This window comes from Cuculus canorus, chromosome 1 (assembly GCF_017976375.1).
Source record: "Cuculus canorus isolate bCucCan1 chromosome 1, bCucCan1.pri, whole genome shotgun sequence".
NCBI lineage: Eukaryota > Metazoa > Chordata > Aves > Cuculiformes > Cuculidae > Cuculus > Cuculus canorus.
This window is the reverse complement of record NC_071401.1, coordinates 169033516-169058009: the sequence shown is the minus strand read 5'-3', so window position 1 is coordinate 169058009 and position 24494 is coordinate 169033516. Positions and strand designations below refer to the sequence as shown.

General features: G+C 41.7%; 2 protein-coding genes across 8 annotated transcripts in view; both read left to right on the top strand.

Annotated features, from left to right (window-relative positions):
- The window catches only part of FGD6 (FYVE, RhoGEF and PH domain containing 6), a 74576-nt gene extending 58782 nt beyond the window's left edge, over positions 1-15794 (top strand). The window contains exons 15-21 of one of the 2 annotated variants that reach the window (XM_054060375.1): positions 3264-3366; positions 3879-4025; positions 4872-4974; positions 7040-7167; positions 7883-8011; positions 10654-10802; positions 12682-15794. In XM_054060375.1, coding sequence (XP_053916350.1) covers positions 3264-3366; positions 3879-4025; positions 4872-4974; positions 7040-7167; positions 7883-8011; positions 10654-10802; positions 12682-12718 — 796 coding nt within the window. In that variant the 3' untranslated portion in view covers positions 12719-15794. Of the gene's footprint in view, positions 1-3263; positions 3367-3878; positions 4026-4871; positions 4975-6955; positions 7168-7882; positions 8012-10653; positions 10803-12681 lie in introns of those variants that run through there. The other variant, XM_054060379.1, reaches the window with a different exon arrangement.
- A 4429-nt stretch (positions 15795-20223) lies between these two features.
- NR2C1 (nuclear receptor subfamily 2 group C member 1) overlaps positions 20224-24494 on the top strand; it is a 52939-nt gene continuing 48668 nt past the window's right edge. Inside the window, exons 1-2 of one of the 6 annotated variants that reach the window (XM_054053268.1) lie at positions 20301-20342; positions 23131-23212. Coding sequence is in view for 2 of the 6 variants with exons in the window: in XM_054053253.1 (XP_053909228.1) it covers positions 20770-20775 (6 nt within the window). In the remaining 4 variants the exon portion in view is untranslated. Of the gene's footprint in view, positions 20343-20632; positions 20776-23130; positions 23213-24494 lie in introns of those variants that run through there. The other 5 variants (XM_054053289.1, XM_054053262.1, XM_054053246.1 and 2 more) reach the window with 5 other exon arrangements.

Genomic DNA, 24494 nt, shown 5'->3' with positions numbered 1-24494 from the left:
GACCTGTTTCTGTTGTGGTGTAGTAGGGAAATAAGCAGAAAGCTACCAGCAACAAGTGCTTACATATATTTTTTCCCCAATTAATTATATCATGTCTATTCATAAATATCCTGTCTGTGAAGCAAATTGGTATCTTGTCAATGCTGACCGCGTCTTTCTTTTGATGATACCTCATTCTAACAACTTCTTGGCTCATATGTGGTAAAAACTCAATTACAGAACTGTTCAAATTAATCTTACAGACACTGGAGACAAATTTCACTTCTGTGTTTTTTCAAATAATGGAGTGTACACCGAAGAAGAGATTCTGACATTATCCTGGGGGCAGAGATAGGAAGGGAGCAATTTAAGCTGGTGAAAAGCTGCTAGTAATAAAAAGTAAACTAGTGAACAGCAGTACAGATTAATGTCTAGACAAGAGTCTTTCTCACTTCAGGTTTAGTTTTACTGACTGCTTTGCCTAGTCTGGGTTGACGTTTCAGTTTGCCTTGGATATCTCTAGGAATGTGTATTGTTTTACATGGTACAATGCAGTATTGTACTAGAAATCTCTTAATCAGAGAAACAAGTTAGTGCCTCTGCACCATCCAGCACTGTAAAGAAGTAAAGCTTTGATCCTGGAAACAATAGTCCTGCCAGCCTGATGTGGCGTGAGGCCAGCTGGCCTCACCCTCCTCAGTGAGGCTTGCGAAGAGCTTCCCCAAGCAGACACAGCTGTGTCCTCTGCCCTAAGGTAAGGATAGCTCATGCAAGACTAGCTCAGCTGGCAGAGGTGCCCTAAGGCTCTGAGCTTGGGAACATGATGGGTCTAGTCTGTGAGCCTTCCTGGGACCACCAAACCTCTCAGCTTCATTGGGCAGCTGCGACCAGTGCCCCTTGCACACGCATTTGCCAGTAATGACAACCGTCTCTCTGCAGTCCACCTACAGTTTTCTATCGTTTTGTTAAATCTTAAATGAATAAATACAAGTATTTTTTTTAATCATAATAAACCCCTGCAGTTGTAGTAAACAAATAACTTTTGAAAGGATGTAACAAGTACTGGACCTGCAGGGACGTAAGTGGTAGGTCTGTGCAGCTGGGGGCGAGGGCTGGGAGGGACAGCAGAAGAAACACCTCCTGTTTTGCTGCAGAAAACCATTACATCAGTTCAATCGCCGATGACACCACCTATGCTTTTAGGGTTGTTTACAGTCTTCAGACCTTAAAGGCCAGCACTAGCAAACCTACCAAGTGCAAGATCCCTTGTGAAATATTAGGACGATAAGCTATGTAGCTCATTGTGTGAGCAGCCCTATATGTAGTAATCCCCACATGATGGGACATGCTTAGATCTCCAGACACTGGGTCAACTTCAATTTAATTATTTAAGATGGTTTTATGAACCTAATTAAACATTATCAGATTTTTAAAAAGCCAAAGGGGTTGATTAGTTATGGATGTTATATAGCTAATGCAGACCAGTTGTTCTTACCAGATGAGGAAGCCAAGGTAAATAAACTGAACAAAATGTTCCACTCACAGTGAGAGATTTTGGGACAGACAATCATATGCTGCTTTGTCCTTCCTTATATTTTATTTCCTCTCTTTTTGTTCTGATTTTCTTGCTGTGTGCACTAGATACTTCCCCCCTCATGCCTCAGTCTATGTTTACCTTACCAGATTTGTTTTCTCTTTCTGTGTTTCTTCCAGTTTCTTCCCAATTTCTTCCAGTTCAAAATGGCTCAACCTATCAAAGCTTTGAGATTGATAAAAGCAACTAAATTCACTTACGAAAGCTATAACTGGTGTTGCAGACCTAACTTGTGTAAATGATTGCTTTCCTCTTCCCTAACTCTCCTTTTTCTATAGTCATTGTGTTCAATTCCTTAATTTAAAAAAATAATTTATTCAATACTATTTAAGAAGTGGGGAATTAAAAAATATTGGTAGTAGATACTGGTTCTGATGTTAGCAGCCCTTTTTAAGCTGGCATGGCAACTTAAACAAGCCAGTCTAGCTGTTCCTTTGCCACAAAAGTGCTCCTTCTTTCCTCCCTAGTGCTGGCAGGAGAGTTGTTCAGCTGTGTGATGAACCCAGTTGGCAAACTGATCCAGAGGAAGGTCAATGGCTGGTTTTAATATAGATTTGTTTCCCAGCCCAATGCACTGCACTGCATAGTAGTGTGTTCTGGCACAAGGGAGGGTCCGGATAAGAAAAGGTCATTGGGCACTGGCAGAGGCTGCGCAGGGAGGTGGTTGAGTCACCGTCCCTGGAGGTAAAGACTAAAAGACGGGTAGATAAAGTGCTCACGGACATGATTTAGCGGCAAATAGGAATAGTTGGACTCGATGATCCAAGAGGTCTTTTCCAACCTAGTGGTTCTATGATTCTAAGGTAGAAAATAAGGCCTAGTGGCTGAGGAGGAGTCTAACAGGCCGCCCTTTGTGGCGGCAGCAGCATGGGTTTATATTCTGTGAAAGCAGTGGTGTGCCCATGGCCTCTGGAAATTCTTTGGCATTGTACATAACCCAGTATAGATGCAGGCTTCTGCTGTGCCAGGCACTCCTTGTTCTCCTTGTTCCCCATGCCGTGCCACTTCAGCCTGATGCTTTCCTTGCATTTGATTCATGATCCACCAGCTGTGGGATAAAGAGATACAGTAAAGTCCTCTGTTTCTCTCTTTGGGTTTGCTGATCCAATGGAAAAATTGGAAAAAAAGAACTATTTCAAAGCAGCCTGACTTAGTAGGAACAAACAGTTCGGAGCACGAGGCTGGGGAAGAGACAGCATGTTGTTCCTAATAGAAGCTCAGGGTTTCACAGGGTGGAGTATAACAAATGGCACCCTGAAACAGAAGGAATTGAGGGGGAAAAAGGCTTGCTGAAATGTCAGAGTCTTCCTCAAGAAGAAGGGCCCATGCGTTTGTTCTGGGAGCACTGTTTACACCAATGTTACTCAAGTGTCCAGTGAAAAGTGAGAAGCAATGACATCCAAACCTTGAATCAGTCATGGGGTATCTTGGACGGGAGGGAAGGAAGGGAAGGAATCCGCATTATACCAACAGACACAGAAATCTTTGTTCATATTAACAGAAGTAACTGACACAATGCGGACAGTTAAAAACATAATGCCAGGTTCAGGAGGAACTGGAAACAATCTGTAAAACTGAAAGGACAGGATAGTTAAGTCAATGTGTAATAAAGCTAATGAAATTCTAATCAACACTTGCTTTCTAGTTCCAAATATTAATAATAATAAATGGATTTATTTTACTCCAACAGTTCTGCTACAGAAAGAGATGAGTGGTTAGAAGCTATCTCCAAGTCAATTGAAGAATATACAAAAAAGAGAATTACTTTCAATCCTAGCAAAAGTCTTGAAGAGGTATATCGCACCGTTATTGTTGGTTTGTTCCCTTTTTGAATATAAAGTTTCTTTGCAGTTGTTTACAGAAACAAGAGGCATTGCATGGTGAAAAATAAAACCAGGATGATAAATATTGTAAGTGAACAGATGACAGAACAGAATGATATTTCATAATGTTATCTACTTCATAAATGTAAACTATTTTCTTCCAAAAAAACCAAAGCAGCTTTCTCAGTTCTCTTAGTTGTCTTGCAAACATAAAGATGTTAAGGTTTTAAAATATAGCAGCTATTGATATAAATAAGCTAGTAAAGCTTGAAATCACAGTCTTTTTTAAGTAATTAAATGCAGCTCTGTGTTCAGGCTTGCATTATAATGGTCACTGATGAAATAGTAGATAACTTTTAAGACCGTGACAGTTTATCAAAGAAGGCTTTCCAACATAATTAGAATTAACCTATAATAACTAACAGATATTAATCTTATTTCTCATCACTTAATGCAGTGGTATTCTGCCTATGTTCTTTCAGGCAGATCCAGAGAAACAGGAAGAAGACAGTCCGCTGGGATCAAAGGCACCAATCTGGATCCCTGATACTAGAGCCACTATGTGTATGATCTGTACAAGTGAATTCACATTGACATGGAGAAGGCATCACTGTAGGGCATGCGGAAAGGTTGGGCAATTTTGTAATTACCTTTTCCCTTAGTCATTCGGGTTCCTTGTGTGACAAATACAGATGAAGCCTGATTGTACCACAACACCTCTTCTAAGAAAGACAAAATTATACAGACTAAAAACAATCTGTTTGGGTGGAGGTTTGGTTGATTTTGTTTTTCTTCTTTTTTTTTTTTTTTTTTTTTTTGAGGAAGGTGTTACAACAGACCAGTGTTCAACCTTTTAACCTGTTATATGTTTCTTACTTTGCACTTTGGACTACTATTTATGGTTGTTTCCTGCAATTACACAGTACAAACAATGAATGTTAGCTGAAATGAGAGAAATACCTTCCTCACTCTTTTTTAGAAGATAAATAATGATTCTGCTTTTAAGTTAGTACCAAGCTTATTTTATATTTAACGCTTATGAGAAGTATATGTAATAAACCTTTATTGTCCTTGCTTTAATTGAATACGAATACGGAATTCAGTGCAGTTGAGACATCTGTGTTGTGGAGAAATTGTCAAGAGACCAATGACTACTTTTAGTTATTTTTTTAAAAGCTTGTGATTTAAATGGTTCAGTAACACAGACGGCTTATTCTGCTTTTCATGGATTGTTAACACTGGCTTATCTAATTGCGTAATTCAATGATTTTTTTATATTTAAATCGTTAGAGGAGGAAAGAGCAGCATGTTGAACATAAGGACATAGGGAAAAACAAAGATCTTATACTATTTTCAATGTAAAATAGCACCTATTTCAGATTCTATTACGGATTTAACAGCGCTGCAGTCTTTGAGCATTTGGTGATTTATAATAGGTCCATATCGTTTACCATCATGCTTTTATCTGTTTCCAGATTGTCTGTCAAGCTTGTTCATCAAATAAACATGGTTTAGATTATATGAAAAACCAGCCAGCAAGAGTATGTGATCACTGCTTCAGGGAGCTACAGAAACAAGGTAAAGAAAATTGTCACAAACGGCATGTCTTATTTTTGTGGCCCTTATTAACATGGTATGTCTGTGCCTTATCTTTACTGCTGCATTGAAGAGCCTAATTCTGCTAGTGCCTGGAAAGCGAGAAGCATCTGAGGTTACAAAAGCCCAAACAAGTTTCTGTGGAGTAAACTAGGAAGTGAATTTGCAATATGTTGGCTCTTCCTTCCAGAAACAGATATATGTTTGCCCTCCGGTAATGACATGTGGCTTATGCTGCTTTCTTTCTGAGATAACTAGTGTTACATTGCGTTTCATTAGTCACAGGGTACAAGTATACAGCGAAGTCCTTGCAGTTTATCATGACCTCCCAGAGGGTTCATGTGTACTTCTACTATCTGTAACCTGTTTATGTCTGTAAACTTCATTTTTTGCCAGCTAAGCTGCTGAGAGCTGAAGTTCTGGGGCTCTTTAAAGACATAGGCCTTCATCTTAGTGAAGCTGAGTCTCTTCAGCTTTAAGTCTCAGCTTACCTGGAATTCAAGAAGTTGGCATACCTGCCTCAGTTCTGAGGGCAAATTCCTAACTGTTGCCTGCTGCACACTGGCAACAAGGACTTCAGTGTAAAACACCACAACTAGAGCTATTTTCACTGAAACGTGCACTAAGAGAAAGTGGTGTCACTGATGCCTGCTGGAAAGCAAGGGTTAGATGGGCTGGTGTTAATAACATTTGCTTAGAGAGGAGGTCCAAGGTCAGTTTCCTTCTCATCCTGAGAGAACCCACATCTGTCTCTTTGAAGGAGCTTCATACCATTATTCAGAAACAAATGTACAATCCCACCTCCTGGTGAGGTGGGAATCCAGTTATACCTTAGAAGACTTGCTTTGAATTCTGTCCAAAGACTCTAGTATATAAAGTACACAAATGAGCTATAAGCAGGGACAGAAAAGATTTGCTGCCCTTCCTTCTGGCAGAGGCTGCAGTTTGACACAAGGTCTCTAGGGTATCAGGAAACCTGTGATGCCCCAGTGCAATAATCAAGCCATAGCTTCCAGCATGCTGGAGGTAACATTTGTCATGGGAATGTGGAAAGCAGCATCCACAAGCCTTGAAGTGGTGGTGGGAGCCTGTGATGATAGGGAAGGCCAGGATGGATGGGGCTTTGGGCAGCTTGGTTTAGTGGGATGTGCCCCTGCCCATCGCAGGGGGGGTTGGAACTAGATGATCTTCAAGGTCCCTTCCAGCCCAAACTATTCTATGATTCTAAGGTGGTGTGTGGACCACCTGCAGGTCTCTGCGTTGGGCACTAGAGGCTGCTGTGGTGCAGGCAGTTGCAAGTACTTTTAGCTGGGAAAAGGGCTGCAGAGCAGGTGCAGTACAGCTGGCAATTCAGTCACTCTCCTGCTCTGCTCATTATTCCAGAGCCGCACCGTATTCAGGGACAACTCTAGAAGTAGACTTAATGAAGCTACTCCTTCCAGGCTGTGCTGTAGAATAGTGCTGGGTGTTGCTAGAAAAGGGGGTTTTAAAGGAGTGGAGTGTTGCAGAAGTCTTCCAAAAGAGATGAAGGAACTGCCTGCAGCAGTGGAGAAAGTCAGCATGTTCTCTGGAGATGGGGAAGAAACTTTTTTTTACTGAAAAAATCTGAGAAGATAACAGATGTGGAGAACTCAAGGACAGAGTTGGAGAACAGAGGTAAAGCACAGACTGGACTGCAGAGGACATTGCTAAAAACTTGGTGTGTTTTTTAAGAGCTGAGTTTTCCCCGTGTATGGGCAAAGGTAGTTCAACATCAAAAAAACCCAGATTTTTAAAAAAAACTAGAACAATCCATTTAGTTGTTAATTTCTTGTGTGTTTGTTTTTGGGTTTTTTTAGCCTGATTGTGATTTAGGAGATTCTATTTCACACTGTTGATGATAATACTGACAAGTTAATTCAAAACTGAATTTAATTTGACCAGGTGTCAATGTGAAGTTCTGTAACCAGAATTAAAAAATCAGCTTCTTTTTAGAAACAAAGTCCAAGAAGGCCTGTGTTTAGTGATCTGTGACATGAAAGCAGTATATTCATCCTCTGCATTTTAGATAACCAGTGCACTCCTAAGAGTGGATCCCCAGTCAACCATAAATCTCCATCAAGTGCCTTGTCTACAGTATTACATAGTATTCCCTCTGGAAGAAAGCAGAAAAAAATTCCCGCAGCTCTCAAAGAAGTAAGTACTTTATTGATCTAAAGTAATGCCTTGCTGGTATTATATCACTGAGATTAGCAATGAAAAAAAATCTATATTTTAGCCATCTTCTCTAGAATCAAAAGTGGAAATTCACCTCTAACAGTGGTTTGGGCCTTAGTTTTATACAGGCAGGGACCGGAACTGTGAAGCGGTACATGAACTGCGTAAACACCTCTGAGACTCATTCAGAGAGATAGTCAGAATTGTAATTTCTTTCTTGCTTCCCTGTGTTTCAAGGAATTGTGATTTACCTCTGCACCAACAGTCAATGAGAAGACTCCTACACCAACTCATCTCTTGCCTTTCAATTAGGAAAGGTAGAACTGAATTCTGCCTACTTACACTGGCAGTCTTGGGAACAGGAGGAAGTTAGTTTTCTTCTTAAATAGGGATTTGTGTTCTCCAGTTGTATATGGCCCTCAGTGTTTTAGCCCTCTCTTGTCCTGTTGCATCCAATTCAAGTTCCAACCTTTAGTGTCTGCAGAAACCTTTCTTCCAGATCAGATAGATGGTGGCAGCAGAGAAAATAATTTTTTCTTTCAGCCACTTAATTAACAACAGTGACTTGAGATCAGGAAAGAATTTGAGTTTTGGACAGGACAACTTTCTGGAGATTTTTTTTTAAAAAAAGCTGTACTGCAGAAACCTGGCCAGATGCTAAACTCCTGGGTATTGGGTTTTATTTCCACTTCAGGTTTCAGCAAATACAGAAGACTCTACAATGAGCGGCTACCTACACAGATCTAAGGGCAGTAAGAAACCATGGAAACACCTATGGTTTGTTATAAAAAATAAGGTGCTATACACATATGCTGCTAGCGAGGTAAGAGCCTATGTATTACGGATCAAATACCCAATGATAATACTGTAATATAATAAAATTGTTTATTTTTATGATCTAGAAACAAGCTAAAATTAGATCACCTTAAAGTAATGGATTGGGTTGTGATGTAGTATTTTGAAAAGGCCCAGGGAGCTTGGTACCATAATACGCTGATACAGCTATGCTGTTTCTGATTCCAGACCTAGCTTTGAGTATTTCTGCTCTGCACACCCTTGCACAGTTATAGGTATGTTCTGAGTCAGTTGAATACATGGCGGGTCTCTTTAGCTGCACTGCACTCGACCAGTGGCAAAGCCAACATTATAAAAGCATCTTGAAATGTTTTGTTCTGCAGTTTCATAAGGTATCTTGAATGCTTTGAAAATGAGCAAACTAAATGTCTTGACTTCTCCTCAGTCTTCTCCAGCCTGGAGTTAGTTAATATACAGTGCTGCAGTAGAAAATAAGAGAAATGCATCTTGTCTAACAGCATTTGCTTTTGTATTTAGAATGTGTAGTCCTATTGCAGTGTGGAATAACCAATGCATATATATAAGCTCTGCACATCCCAGTGTGTGCCAAGGATGTAGTTTTATCGCGTCTTACAATGTTTGCAACATACATGCATGCATTATAGCACTGGAATATCTTGGGTTTTGCTTTTTTTGTTACATGTTATAGTCAGCTTTCAAGAGCAAAATATCCAAAGCACCTGTTTAAAGGCATTGCCACCCTTCACCTTCTTTAAAAAATTCTGAGAATCATAGAATCATAGAATAGTTTGGGTTGGAAGGGACCTTAAAGATCATCCAGTACCAACACCCCACGATGGGCAGGGACACATCCCACCAGGTCAGGCTGACCAAGGCCCCATCCAACCCGGCCTTGAACAGGGATGGGGCATCCACAACTTCCCTGGACAGCCTGTGCCAGTGCCTCACCACTTTCATAGTGAAGAAATTCCTCCTTATGTCTAGTCTAAATCTGCCCCTCTCCAGTTTATACCCATTCTCCCTCATCCTATCACTAGAAGCCATTGTAAGGCCCAACCTATCCTGGCTGTATGAAGACTTAGACTTCTTTACCCCCATGCTACACAGCTCTGGTAATTTCTTGGTTTGTGCTCAGTTTTGCTCCTAGGCTGTTCCTGCTATTGTGCCAACCTTTATTCTAGAACTTCCGAATTACATCCACAACCTGTGATGTTATTTCCCCCACAGCATTTGCAATAGTAAAAAAAAAAAGTAGCTCTAAAAGTACTTTAAATAATGATGTACTTTTGCAAAGATCTGGAAAGTATTTTAGAGCATTGTGTCTCTTCTGGCAGTTGCAAAGGAGACTTCAGAAATTGTAAAAAAAGGCATATTAGTCAGTGACTCTCGCTTTAAATTTCCTTTTGCTTGGCTTCCTCCAACATATGAGCCTTCCAGGGTAGTTTCAGTTTCCAGCTCACAATCACAAAATTAACTCTTTTCTATTTTCTTTAAACTGTCCTTATTTTTCATCTTGATGATCCGTTGCAGCAGACTCTGGCTAGAGAGTCTCAAGGGAAGGCTGTGATGGTTGATCCAGTGTGGCCTTAGCCAGGAAACCCTACTTAAAATATTTTTGTTTGCTCCAAGTGGTACAAAGATTAGTGGTAAAAAGACCACTTCTTAGGTCTTTGTGCCACTAATACAGTGAAATAGATTGCTAAGCCTTACTTGACTGTTTTCCAATATCAAGAAATGCCTCTTTCCCAGGGCACTCCTGTTTCAATGTCGAGGCAATTCTCTAACTCTTCACCTGGTGCGCCAGTGGTTGTGCACATTCTGTGTTTATTTTTTCTATCCAGAAGCATTGTAAGACCCTGCCTAGTTACAAAACTCTGCCTTGGAACTGGCAAAAGATGAAAAAAAAGTATTTTTCCTTCCAAAAATGCATTTTTCCTTCCAAAAATGCTGTTTATTTTGTTTATTAGAGAGAAAAAGTACAGAAAAAGGAAGTAATTGAGATGAATGAGGAAGGGAAAATGTCGCCTTTATAGCCAGGTTTTGAAATTAAGTGAAGAAAAGGTAAAAAGGTACAGCTTCTCTTGCTGCTTTTTTCTAGCCAACCACTTGTGAACACTCCACATTTTTTATTCTGATAATTTTCGAGTAAAAGAAAAAAATTAAGTTTATTCATCAAATGTATTTGGAGGGTGACTAGTGCTTCAGAACATTACTCCTCCTTTTAGCATTCTCAGTGCAGCTGAGAGCATCCCATATCACTTCTAAGAGGTGAAATTTCACTGCTGAAGTGGTTGGAGATAGTCCTGAGTGAGATGCACCATTCCTCTGCTTCCGGGTCTTGGTTGATCTTACTAATAAAAGTAGTCCTTACCAGACAGAGTGATGAGACTATACAAAGGCAAGGTGGATATCAGGGGAATCGAAAGAGGAACAGCAATGTGGAAGTGTGCGTGGTTATTTCCTGTTCCCTGATTCATGCATAGAGACTATAAAATGCAGCATTTTGTGCATGACTATGTATAACAACTTTTGTTATATTATCCGTTGTAATGGTATGGTGCATGAATGAAGTTTAAATGCATTCCTTAATATGTCTTACAAGCTCTAATTTTGCCTTGTTTTCTTTTTTTTTTTTCCTCTGTAAAATAGGATGTGGCAGCATTAGAGAGCCAGCCTTTACTTGGATTCACAGTCAGTGAAGTAAAAGATGAAAACTCAGAGTCTAGAGTGTTCCATCTACTGCACAAAAACACTTTATTTTACATATTCAAAGCAGATGATCCCCATTCAGCTCAAAAGTAAGAAACTATTTGAATTCATTTGTTATTTCTTTTTCTAGAATGTTTCAGAAGTTTTGAATGTTAATATTCACAGACTAAGCATATGTACAAAAGATACATATTACATAATATATAAATAAAACTTTAAAATTACTTACACACAAAATCCTGGTTTCATTAGGACTCCGGAAATGCTTTAATTGAAGAAGCAGCCTGTCCTGCGAAAGAATGAATGCAGGAGAATGGAAAATTGTAAGATAGAATAAGGAATCTTTCATTTTCCTAGCTCATCCCTTTATCCTTGATTTGCTCAAGTGAAAATTGGATGTTACCTTTGGAGAAATCCAGAAATTGTCTTAAAAACTACCTGTTGACCCTAGCTGTCCCTAGCTGTCCCAGCTTTGTTCCTAGCTGTAAATTTTAGTTCTTTTTAATGAATATATGGCAGTGAAAAGTAAAGCAAGCCCTAAAAAGTAAGGGTCAGAAGTTTGAAGTGTATGTGCAGAGCACCTAAGCGCACTTACTACGTTCAGACCACAAGCTGGAATTCAGAGAACACTCACACAAGATGTTTCATTTCAAATCCTGCTGATGTATTCAAGTTTGGAGTCATGTTCATCGATTTATATTGTGTGTTTTACATAAAACAATTTAGAAGCTTGGTCATTAATCACTAGAAAACATTTGCTATGTGAATCATGGAGTAAAGTAGAAATGAGCATGGAAGCAATACCTTAAAGTTATCCAACCTGCATGCCTAGCTTATCTGACTGGTTCCACTGCATCCTTCCCAAGTGAATTTTACATTATTAAAATAGATTTCATATGCTAATTAGCCTGTCATTAATACTTCAGTTTTATATAGTTTTGTGCAAATAAGGGTAGTCTGAAAAACAAAGTACAAAAGGGCAAGTAAAATTGTGAACAACTGAGAATGTGCTCAATGACGCTTTTCCACACATGAAAATCTGGGAGGCTTTATTTGATTTTGGGGGGTGTTTTGTCTTGCAGATGTACACAAGTGTTTCCTTGTTAATTAAGATAGCATTCTCTTGTTTCCACTGTGTCCACATTTGTACTATGTAAAACAAACCTAAAAAAAATCCAAAGCATTCAATAGTTTTGTTTTCCCATTCAGACAGTGGCTTTTGTCATCAGTAGGAAAACTTGAAATTGAATGTACTGAGGCCAGTAATAATGTTAAGTACCTGTAAGTGCAAACTTTCTCCAAATATTTTATATCCTTAGGAGATTTATGCTGAACCTCTAAAATAAATGCTGCTTTGATAGCATTAAAAGAAAAAACAAAGAACATGCAGTTGGCCTGTTTGCATCAGTGAACCCTATTTTTTCCCTATTAGGGCCAAAGCAATATCTGATGGTTTTGTTTAAGTGCAGTGATATATTTTAACAGATGTTTACTTTTTTAGCTTTTAAATTTATTAATCCTGTACTATGTTCACTGCTTAAGCCCTTTATGCATTTATTGTATTTGCTTTCCATTTTAGTTATTTTTAATGAGCCCTAAGAAATAAGGGATAGAAATTTGGACTCATTGTGTAGATTTCTGGCATTTGCTCTAACAGGCCAACTGGTAATAAAAGTATGATGTTACCTCTTCATGATGAGGGCGGTGAGGCACTGGCACAGGTTGCCCAGGGGAGCTGTGGCTGCCCCATCCCTGGAGGTGTTCAAGGCCAGGTTGGATGGGGCCTTGGGCAGTCTGATCCAGTGGGAGGTGTCCCTGCCCATGGCAGGGAGGTTGGAACTAGATGATCTTTAAGGTCCCTTCCAACCCAAACCATTCTATGATTCTTGTGTGAATCTGTAGCTAGTCACAGCAGCATGATTTGTACTTCTACCAGCAACTTTCTAACAGTGTTTTATTTTCTGATAGGTGGATAGAAGCTTTTCAAGAAGGCACCATATTGTAGCAGTGTCAGCACTGTGTCTGCGAGCCTAAAGGAAAATGTCCAAGGATGATGGTGGTAAAACAGCATCCCACAGATATTCGAAGAAAAAGAATCCTGCCATCTCAACCTACTCAAAATTGTATATTTGTCAGGATTAGGAGTTGTTGCATTTTTAGTGTAAGGTAATATTTTTTTAAAGAATTGTGTGTATTTCTGTGTTGATACAAAATGTGTTATTTATTAAATTCCAATGTTTACTTTAATGGTCAGAATTATTTGTGAGGTCTGCATTGAAGTCCAAAGTGCCCATGTCTTCAGAATGGCAAGTCCTTCGCCAACAGAGTTGTTAAGATTGTGCATTTTTAAAAAACAAACCAAAACACCCAACAAATCTATTACAGTCGTACAGTTCCTCATGACTTCTCTGTGGGTCTTGAGCTGCTGATGCCTACTTTGCAGTTAAGCAGGAACAGATGAGAATAGGAATTTCAAAGGTCTGGGATATTTGTCGGCTGTGTAAACTCCTTTAGGAGGCATTGTATAATAATGCTGCTCCTTTCCTTGAATGGCAGTTGAAATCTTGCATACCAGTACATTAAAACAGTACAACAAATTCTGTGTCACAGAAGTCATTGCAAAGTACGGTTCAATTATAACAAAGGGGAAATGTATTTTAAAACAGACCTTGCAATTACAGAAATAAGGCACTAGAGCTTTTACAGTCCTACAAATGCCAAAGAGACTTTATGAGTTACCTTCAAACAATTGCAGGATATATGTTCTTCTGTGTTTCCAGTAGTAATTTAAAGCAGAGTGAAAAATACAGTTTTGATACACAGGGAAAAGATGAAATATCTTATTTGTTTCAAAACTTTGTGTCAAATGAGTTCTGTACGCAGCATAAAACACTGTATAAACTATTGTTCAAAGAACGTTAAACAAATATATGCACCTCCTTCCCCCCAAATTTTAAACTATTGTATATTTAAATATTATGTTTAAACTGGAAGTGCTGTACCAAGAAAGCCCAGCCTTTTTCATACAGATGGCATTGAAAATGTGTATAATTCTTTGAAATACCTTTTGTTTACATTATTTGTTCTGTTTGACACTTTAAAACATGATTCAGTTTTAGGTGTTGGGGTTTTTTTTTCTTTAAGAAAATTGTTGGTATACCTCATTAGGAAATACTTACTGATGATTCTGGTGCATTTATTCTATTTAACTTGTGAAAAAAAAAAATTAACACTGTAATAGCATCAATGGAACTAGAACTATGAAACACATGAAAGGAAGCCATTTTTATGTCAAATACGATGCATATGTAGCCAGATTATTTCACTGTATGAAACACTTTTCAGTAGTCCTCTGAATCGAGCAATTCACTTATTAATTAATAGTTTGAAACCACGTTAACAGCTGTTCTATGGCCTCACAAAGGAAAGCGTAGATGATAGAACAGTCATCACAGAAAGGCCAAGAATCAAAATGCAAACTGAAACTCTCCTCTTGCCTCAAATACCTTAAGATCAGGTCTAAGATACTAACATAGCTCTGAAGAAGCTTGATTTTCCAGAGCTTCTGTTAAGTTAGCACCAGCACTGGAAGCCTAATGCGTAATATTAAGTATACAAGTAATTTCATTGACTTCAAGCATTTCAGTGGAGTACCTTTCTGAATCAGGGACTTCAGGCTGTAGATCTGGCTTCCTTTATGAACACTATAGACTTGACCAGATAGTGTTTGAAATTCACTGGAAGTCTGAGCAAAGCCTTTATTCTTTTAATACTAACGTGATAAATTAATATTTTTCTCATGTCATATAAAGGGCTTTTACTTAGTTTTCAAAAACAGCTGCTGACTGAAGCCACATAAGCTCTTAGCATGTCTCTATAGGGTGATTTCTGATATGGTTTTACTGTATCCAAAATGAAACTGATAGCAAGGTAACATAGATGTGATGTGGCTCTTCCAGTTAATATTATCAAAGGGAACAGCTGTTTAATATTTTTATAGGGACTGCACAGCAACTAAGATGGAAAGCCATGAATTGGCAGATGAACCAGAAATTTGACTGGGGGCAAGTTAATTTAATTTCAACTCATAGTTTGATATTTATCTCCCTGCTACAAAACAGAGCAATAAATTCAAAACCCATACTGAATAAGGAGCCCAAGTTCTGCCGTGTGTGGTGTCAAACTACCTCTTAAGGATTTGGTGCAGGGTGAGGAAACAGTGTTCTGTAAGAGTCAGAGGACTTACCCAGAAGCAGCTGATCAATCAAAAAAATCTTTTTGTGACAGAAATAGATTAGAATAGAGCCTTAAAAACAACAGTACACATATCACAGTCCAATTCTGTGTGAAATAAATTCTTTGTAAGCACGTTCAAACATTTTTTTTACTCCTTCTTCAGTGCTAGTGCTTTGTGTCATACAAAGAACCCACAACGTAAGCATTTTCATAACATTTCCAGATGGCTGCTTTCCAAACTTATCCTATTTCTCCAGCTCACCTCCTATTTGATTTGTTACCATCAAAAGTAAAATATTCACTTCTTGATTAGTCTAAGCGCTAAAACAAGACCAGAAATTTTTCAAGACCTGGCTACCTCTTCTTATAAGAACCTGTAGTTCTTAATTTAAGATTGGTTAGTAGACTATGAGACAAATGTTAGCATTAAATACTAGTTCTAGCATCTTTATTCTTGGATAAATGAAACATTCTAGCATCCCAAATTCTCTTTAGCTTAAAACTACTTCTTTTCCTGCCCAAAGGACTTAAAACAAATGGATAGCTGAGCAGTTTTGGAACACATTGTACTAAATATTTTTTGTGTGTGGAAACTTGATTACATTACGTAATCAGAACATCAGAACGTAAAGAGATGTTTGGAAAGACACATGCAATGCATTTGTTTGCCATAACTGCTCTCCCCTGTATTTATCATCCAAATAGGCTGTTATTTGGACCAGTCCTAAATTGTACTGTCTAAATAAAAGAATAGAATCTTTATTTTGTAAATGAAAACAGTTTAAAGTTGTAAATATTCCTGTTGATATGTATCATTTTTGTATAAATAAATTCTCATTAGTTGAGCCTGCATTGTTGTGGGGTTTTTTTTTTAACATTTTCAGGATTTTATGTATTTTGTAATTTGTGTATTCATTGTTTTTCAAACAGCAGAATTTGCTGTCATTATTCTGCACATCAGTCCTGCTTTAAAATTCCAACTCTGTTTTGCCCTTACGAAGAACAAAAGGCCTGCAGAGGTAGGCAGTGTGCACAGGCTGATGCTGCTGCTGGATCTGACTGCCTGAAGCATTAGTTATAAGTGAATTACCTTGCTTTTGTCAGCCAAGACGCTACCCATTCTCATTACCAAAACTGATGTCTGTGCTACAAAAATTATTACCGTCTTCCTGCCCTCCTGTCTTTCCTTAACTGCGTTGTGCTTTCTTGTTCTTTGTTTTCTGCTCCCTCTTCCCCAGCCCCCCCAAACTAAAAGCCTGTGCTTTCACGAGTTTGTGGTGTTTGTTTTCTGCAAAGCCCTTCCACAGTCAGGCGCAGAGCTAAAACACAGCTTGCAGACGGAATGCAGCAACCCAAAAAATTGCTCCTGAGCAAGTGCCACCAATGGGAAACACCAGGTAGTGAGGGTTTGATCTTCTGAAGCTATCTCCAGGTCCTGGGAAATGATGGTCCATCTGAGCGTCAGCCCAGGAATAAAGTAGGTTCCCTATGCCAGTAATATTTTTATGAGGGTTTTTACTCTCTTCCTCCTCTTCAGCCTCAAATATGTGAATTTACTTATCCCAGTGCTGTGGTCCTTTTTGTCTTTTGAAAAAGAAAGAAACCCCATCACCCTATCTGAAATACTGTGTCCAGTTCTGGAATCCTCAAGGTAAGAAGGACATGGAGCTGTTGGACCGGGTCCAGAGGAGGGCTGCAAAGATAATCAGAGGGCTGGAGCCCCTTCCCTACAAGGGCAGGCTGCGAGAGTTGGGCCTGTTCAGCCTGGAGAGGCCTCAGAGGAGATATTGTAGCGACCTTCCACACCTGAAGGGGGCCTACAGGAAAGCTGGAGAGGGACTATTCATAAAGGCTTGTGGGGATAGCACCGGTGGAAATGGGTATAGACTGGACAGGGGCAGATTTAGACTACACATTAGGAAGAATTTCTTCACTATGATGAGGACGGTGAGGCACTGGATCAGATTGTCCAGGGAGGTTGTGGCTGCCCAGTCCCTGGAGGTGTTCAAGGCCAGGCTGGATGGGGTCTTGGGCAGCCTGATCTAGTGGGATATCCTTGACCATGGCAGGAGGGTTGGAACTAGATGATCTTCAAGGTCCCTTCCAACTCTAACTATTCTATGATTCTATCATCCTACTTCTCTTAATGATTCCAATATTGAAGCTGGTTTTTAAAATACATCCTTCAGCTCACTGTTCTGGATAGACATACCCATGGCAAAGAAAGCATCCTAAGAAAACCATCATTCTGAAGAATTAAAGGAGTTGGGTCTTTGTGAAGGTCAAATGAAGGCTGTTTCATTAATAAATCCTTTTGCAAAACCCAGTATTCCTGTGTCTATTAAAGTATGCCTGAATCACATAGTTTCTGTTGGCATAAGTATTTTAGCAGCGCCTGTAAGGGAGAGATTTGTCTGTCACGTTAGTTATGCTGCCTCCTTGTACTCCTCTGACAGATGTTTGAAGGCAGTTTTTTTTGATAACTTGCAGTAACAGCATAAAGAGTTTTGCTTCTCTGCATGTTTTTGATGGGGATGCATCTCGTAATCCTGGCTGACACAGCTACATGGACATGCCTTTGTAACACAGATCCAGTATGAACTGGGTTACTTACTAAGAAAAAGGTTTTCAGAACAGGTTTTGTTGGTTAAAGTGACATTTCTGCTTTATTGAGAACATCGGAATACTGGTCTGAAAGAAGCTTTGGTGCAAATTCCTTGGTATTTGTTAAACTGCAATAAGCTCCTTCATCTGGAAGATGGGCTCAGGCTAGTTTGGGAAGTGACAAAAACTGTAAATTGAGAGTGCTGTACCATTTGACACTTTAAGGAAATGCTTAGCAAATTAATTGCTCCAATTTAAAATCCTTCATAAGGTTCATTTGCATCTGGCTTTTGCAAATTTGTTTGATCAAACACTAGAATATGATGCTTTCAAGTACTGACTGAGCCAGGATAGAGATGTGCAAGCACAGCTGTGGGATGGGGTGGGAAGAAAAGCAGTAAAGGAATAGACAAGATAAGAGTGTGAATGATTTTATTAATGTTAACACATATATTGCTTGTGTTCCTTGGGTTTTTTCCTCATCTCTGCTTCTCAGATGTTGATGCTTATGTCATTAGATTCAGTAGAAATTGCATAAAATGGTCTAAATGAATTTCAGATAATGAAATTCCAGTACATAAAGGGTGTCTACCAACATGATGGAGTCTTCCTTTTTACAAGTCCCATGGAAAAGATAAGAGGTAATGGGTCTAAGTTGCTCCTGGGGAGATTCCAATTGGATTCCAGAAGAAATTTTTTCACCATCACAACAGTTAAACATTGGAATAACCTCCCCAGGGAAGTGGTAGATTCCTCTACACTGGGCACTTTTAAGGCTTAGCTTGATAGGGTGCTGGGCATCTCATTTAAACTATAGATTACCAAAACAGGTTGGACCAGATGATCCTTGAGGTCCCTTCCAATCTGGCATTCTATGAAGTTGTGAATACAGCCCCAGTAGCCTAAATGATCTTGAAGTTCCTGCTTATCTCTAGCTGCAACTATACAATCTTCATTAAACAAATGGAAGAGGAGAGGAAAAAAGGGAGATACTTAAAGTATAAAACTCTTAATATTGAAGTCAGTAAAATAATCAGAAAAAACTAAGTAATTAGCTAATACAGCTTTGATCCAAACAGATGTCAAGACATAGCCACAACAGCAGTAATTTGTTCCTTTGACACTTTCCTGAAAGTCTTACTCCAGCCAGGAGTGCACTCCTTAGCAGACAGGCTTCCCATGGCCTTTCCATACCCTGCTCAGAGCTGCGTTGACATTTAACAAAGTCATTTGCTTCCATGTGACAGCCAGCTCTTTCCCACAGCACTGGCTGAACTGCTGTGGTGAGGGTAACCCACAGTGCACAAAGCGCTGTTTGTGACTCCATCATGCTGGACGTTTCCAATCCTGGAGTAAGTCTCGTCCATGCATTTGCCTCAGAGGAAACACTTAAACACTTCACCAAACCATACAAAGCCAAAAGCCAATGGTTAGAATCACAGAATTGTTTAGTTGGAAAAGACCATTGAGATCACAGAGTCCAACCATACCTGTCTGCTACTAAACCACATCCCTGAGCACCTCGTCTACTGATCTTTTAAACACCTCCAGGGATGAGGACTCAACCACCTCCCTGGGCAGCCTCTGCCAGTGCCTGAGAAGCCTTCTGGCGAAGACACTTTTCCTGTTATCCAATCTGAACATCCCCTGGTGCAACTTGAGGTCATTTCCTCTCAAAAGCCTTTACGCCTGTGATGTTGGAAGCTGACACATTCCCATTTCCCTGTGAGGAACAGCAGCAGGGGTTTGGAGACTTGTGTTATTCTCTGCATAGGCACAGGGTCATTGTGTCCAGAGTCCTGCACCTGGGACACAATGACCCCGTGTATCACTACAGGATTGGGAAGAGTGGCTGGAAAGCTGCCTGGCACAGAAGGACCTAGGGGTGTTCGTTGGCAGGTGCTGAACATAAGCCAGCAGTGTGTTCAGGTGGCCAACAAGGCATCTTGGCTTGTATCAGAAACGGTGTGGCCAGCAGGACTGGGTAAGTGATTCTGCCCCTGTACTCAGCACTGGTGGAGCTGCACCTCAAATCCTGTGTTCAGTTCTGGGCCCCTCGCTACAAGAAGGACATTTTGGTCCTTGAGCACGTCCAGAGAAGAGCAACAAAAGCGGTGAGGGGGCTGGAGAACAAGTCTTATGAGGAACGGCTGAGGGAACTGGGGTTGTTTACCCTGGAGGAGGCTGAGGGGAGACCTTATTGCTCTCTACAACTAACTGGAAGGAGATTGAAGAGAGGAGGGAGCTGGCCTCTTCTCCCAAGTGACAGGGGACAGGACAAGGGGGAATGGCCTCAAACTGTGGCAGGGGAGGCTCAGACTGGATATCAGGAAAAAAAAAAATCATATAAAGGGTCATGGGGCACTGGCAGAGGCTGCCCAGGGAAGTGCTGGAGTCCCCAGCCCTGGAGGTATTTAAAAGACGAGATGTTCAAGGATATGGTTCACAGGCACGGTGGTGCTCGTCGATCTCAAAGCCCTTTTCCAACCAAACCATCCCGACACTCTGCGCCCCCAACACCCGCGGCGCCGACACAATGGACTCAGACCCACCCCCTAGGCCCCGCCCAGCACGGGCCCCGCCCACTTTCCACCTTGGCCCCGCCCGCTCCCCGCTTGGCCCCGCCCCGCGCGCCCTCCCCCCCCCCCCCCCGCGCGCTCCGTGGTGCGCGCAGGCGCCGCGGCCGGGGCGGAGCCGAGCGGCGCGCAGAGGGCGGGGTCGCGAACTCTGACCTCCGGGAACCGCAGCCTCCGCCGACAAATAAACCCCGTCGGAGAGGGTCCCGCCAGGTGAGCGACTCCTCCGGCCGCGCCTTTGGCTCCGTCCTGCCGCTTCCTTCCCCGCTTCTCCCCCCGCAGCGCCGCCCCGGCGTCCCCCGACCTTTCACCCACAGGAACCGCTTGGCGCCTCGCGCCGCTTCCCGGAGGTGGTGGGGGGGCTGCCCCTCCCCTCCCGCTGCGCGCGGGGCCGCGGGCGCGAGGCGGCGGGCGGGGCCTCGTTCGTACCAGGAGCGCCCACCTCCCCCCGGGCAGCCATTTTGTGTCGGGGGGGCGCTGCTAATCCCCCCCCCCTCCCCCCCGCAATCCGCGCTCGGGCCTGGTTTGGGGACAGGGGATGGGAGCTGTGTGACAGCTGAGCTGTGCCCCGTGTCGTGGAGTCGTAGGATGGTTCGGGTTGGAAGGGACCCGAGAGATCATCCGGTTCCTCATCCTGAAAATGCTGGTAAATAAACTCTCTAAGACTCGTTTTGGAGGTTTAGAAAGCGAGCATCCTTTATCAGGCCTGGGTGACAGGAGAGGGTGATCGCCATCAGTCCTCCAGGGAGAGGAGAGCTGAGAGCAGGATGTATTTGCCACTTGCATGCATCTGGATAGATTTTCCCAGAAATCTTGGGCATTTTCGGTTACTTTCCAAGCACTAATTTTAACATTGTTACGAACTTCTCAACAGTGAAACCTCTTGCTGATTTGGAGCTGGCTCCAGCTCTGCCTGACCTTGCGTTTGAGACAGGGAAAGGCTGCAAACAGGTGATTACAGAATAAGAGACATCTGCTCAGCACAGATCATTGATCTGGAGACCTTATTGCTGTCTACAACTACCTGAAAGGAGGTGGTAAGAGAGGAGGCCTCTCCTCTCAAGTGACAGGGGACAGGACAAGGGGGAGTGGCCTCAATGGCACCACAGGGGGTTAAGACTGGATATGAGGAAAATATTTTTCACGGAAAGGGTCATTGGGCACTGGTAGAGGCTGCCCAGGGAGGTGGTTGAGTCGCCGTTCCTGGAGGTCTTTAAAAGATGAATGGTGAGGTGCTCTGGGACGTGGTTTAGTGGCAGATAGGAATGGTTGGACTTGAGGATCCAAGAGGTCTTTTCCAACCTGGTGATTCTATGGATCTATTATTATTGTTCACACAAGGAGTTATCTTCTTCAAAGAATGATCAGTGTCTGGAATAATAGAATCAGTGAATAGTTAGGGTTGGAAACGACCTTAAAGATCATCTAGTTCTGGCCCCCCTGCCATGGGTGGGGACATCCCACTAGATCAGGCTGCCCAAAGCCCCATCCAACCTGGCCTTGAACACCTCTAGAGATGGGGCATCCACAACTTCCCTGGGCAACCTGTGCCAGTATCTCCCCACTCCCATGGGGAAGAAATTCTTTCTAATATCTAGTCTAAGAAAAACACTGGAAAAACACTGTTTTAAAGAAAACGCACTATCAGAGGGATTCTGTCGAGCTTTCAAAAATGCAGTTACTTAGATGGAACTTAACTTTAGCTTAAGTGAAAGATATTCAGCCTTTTGTAATAGTAACTACTTGTATCATTCCAATGCCCCTGCCATGAGCAGGGACACCTCTGACCAGACCTGGTTGCTCAAAGCCCCATCCAGCCTGGGCTTGAACTTCTCCAGGGATGGGGCATTCACAACTTCTTTGGGCAACCTGTTCCACTGCCCTCATAATAAAACATTTCATAGAATCACTAGGTTGGAAAAGACCTTTTAGGTCATCGAGTCCAACCATTCCTTTCTGCCACTGAACAATGTCCTGAAGTACCTTGTCTATATCTTTTAAATACCTCCAGGGATGCTGACTGAACCACTTCCCTGGGCAGCCTCTGCCAGTGCCTGATGACCCTTTATGTGAATTTTTTTTTCCTGATATCCAGTCTGAGCCTCCCCTGCCACAGTTTGAGGCCATTCCTGCTTGTCCTGTCCCCTGTCACCTGGGAGAAGAGGCCAGCTCCCTCCTCTCTACAACCTTTCAGGTAGTTGTAGAGAGCAATAAGGTCTCCCCCTCAGCCTTCTCTTCTCCAGGCTAAACAACCCCAGTTCCCTCAGCTGCCCCTCGTAAGACTTGTTCTCCAGCCCCTTCACCAGCTTCATTGCTCTTCTCTGGGCTTGCTCCAGAGCCTCCAACATCCTTCTTGTAGCGAGGGAACCAAAATTGAACACAGTATTCAAGGTGCGGTCTCACCAGTAGCTAGTGCAGGGTCAGAATAACCTCAGCTTCTTCCTAACTGAGTGAGATTTGTGAGTTCCTTCTTTTTTTTTTTTGCTGCAGTACATTGTCTGATGTGTAAAAAGCACACCCCTATATTGCAGGATGAACTTAGATTTGCATGTTATGGAGGGAGGAGAAGAAATGGCATGTATTGTGTAAATAAACTTGCCCTATAAGAGAAAAAAATAGCCTTTTGATACTGGTTTTACTGCAGGATGGCAGCGTGGATGTGATTCTTGAAAACCTGAATTGAACGTTCTTCAAATATAAAAATCTCTGATCCAAAGCTGGTACCGGCATCAGCAAGGTGGACTTGGGGAAAGTGGTCTGGTAGGAGGAGCTGCTGCCACAGCTGTTGCAGATAGTTTTCTGTAGGGCAGTTTCTTGATTTTGGAATCAGTATTGTATGAGTAGAAGTACCAGTGTTAATGGGGAGGCAAAACATCACATTACTGTGCAGGATGATGCAGTGTTCATGTGGTAACTCTTCTATGCTTTGTAATTTTGGAAGGCTTTTTCTATAACAGCATTCCTATCTGAAAATAATTCTATAAATATTCCTCCCCTTCAGTCCACGGTAACCGGTTGTGACATGAGATGTCCAACAAAGCATTGAGCCCACAGCTTACTCCTTGCTGTACAGCTTTCCTCAGGTATGCATGTTTGAGGGAAATCATAAGGTCTGTGAAATGTTTGACTGCTTCTGCCTGTAGCTCTTTCTCCAGAGACATTGCAGCCCCTCTCTTATGACAGGACAAAGTATTTTTGTGTGATGCTGTCTGTGTGCACATGCATGATAATGTAAGGAATGTAACTGGTGTCCCCTGATGGGCTGTATGGTCCTGAACTGCCTTTGCCGTTAGCGCAGACTGCTCTAGCTGGATGGTTGCGCACTGCTTGCCAAGTCTGTTGCATTCTCCCAGAATGGATGAAGTTGCTTATCGCAGAAAAGAGCTTGCTTAAACTAGCTTTAACTTTTCCCCTCAATTCTTATTAATATTTCTGTTTCTCTTGCTGGCTGTATTTTCTTGTGAGATGTTGCCCTGAAGGGAACAAGTTTGATAGGAATTCTGATGTCTTGAAGAATAGCCAATAGCCCAGGTGAGATTGTGGAAGAGGGGGGAGGACTGTTCTTTTTCTGAAGCCTACCTTGATTTTTCTGGTCGAGTTTCTTGGCCTCCGTAGGCAAAGCCCTAAGTAATATGTGTAACTCTGAAGCTGACTTTGCTTTAGGGGAAAAGGGATTGGACCAGATGACCTCCAGAAGTACCTTTCAACACAAATTATTTCATGATTGTATTCAGTTATTAAAGGTGAAAGGGGGGAGTGAGACACGGGGAACCAAAACCAAACAAAACCCACTTATATTGTAGCATGCATTTAAATAGTTGACACGCACGACATAATTACAGAGTGCATAAAGCTGATGTGCTCGTCCAGTGAAAACTGTCTTTTGTCTGCAATGTGAAATCTAAGTATTTACACAGGTAAGATCAGTTTGTGTGTTCCCTACGCTGCTACTCAATTTTCCGTTTGATTTATTGTGTGCTCATTGTGTTATGTAATTGAAGTTTGTGAAATCGCTGGAGTTCCCTTACCATTCATGAAGGCAAGCAGTCTCCCTAAAGAAAGGAACCTGTGTCAAATGTCTGGATCAAAAAAACATGGAAAAACCAAGCATCCTTTGCTTAAGGTAGAGAGTTTAACTGTGGAGAAGGAATAGAGCAATGTCAAATCTTTAACTTGTACACATTTGTTCTGTCGGCAGACAAAGCGTGGGTCTCAGCTGGCAGTGCTGCAGCTGGCTGAGGGTTTGTGTGCCTTTCCTGCTTCAGCAGCCACCCTGGCTTAGGCAGGTTTAATAGTAAGCTTTGCTAACTCCAGTTATTTTGGTTGATAAAGCTCAGGGAGCTTTCATGTCAGTGTCTGCTTTCT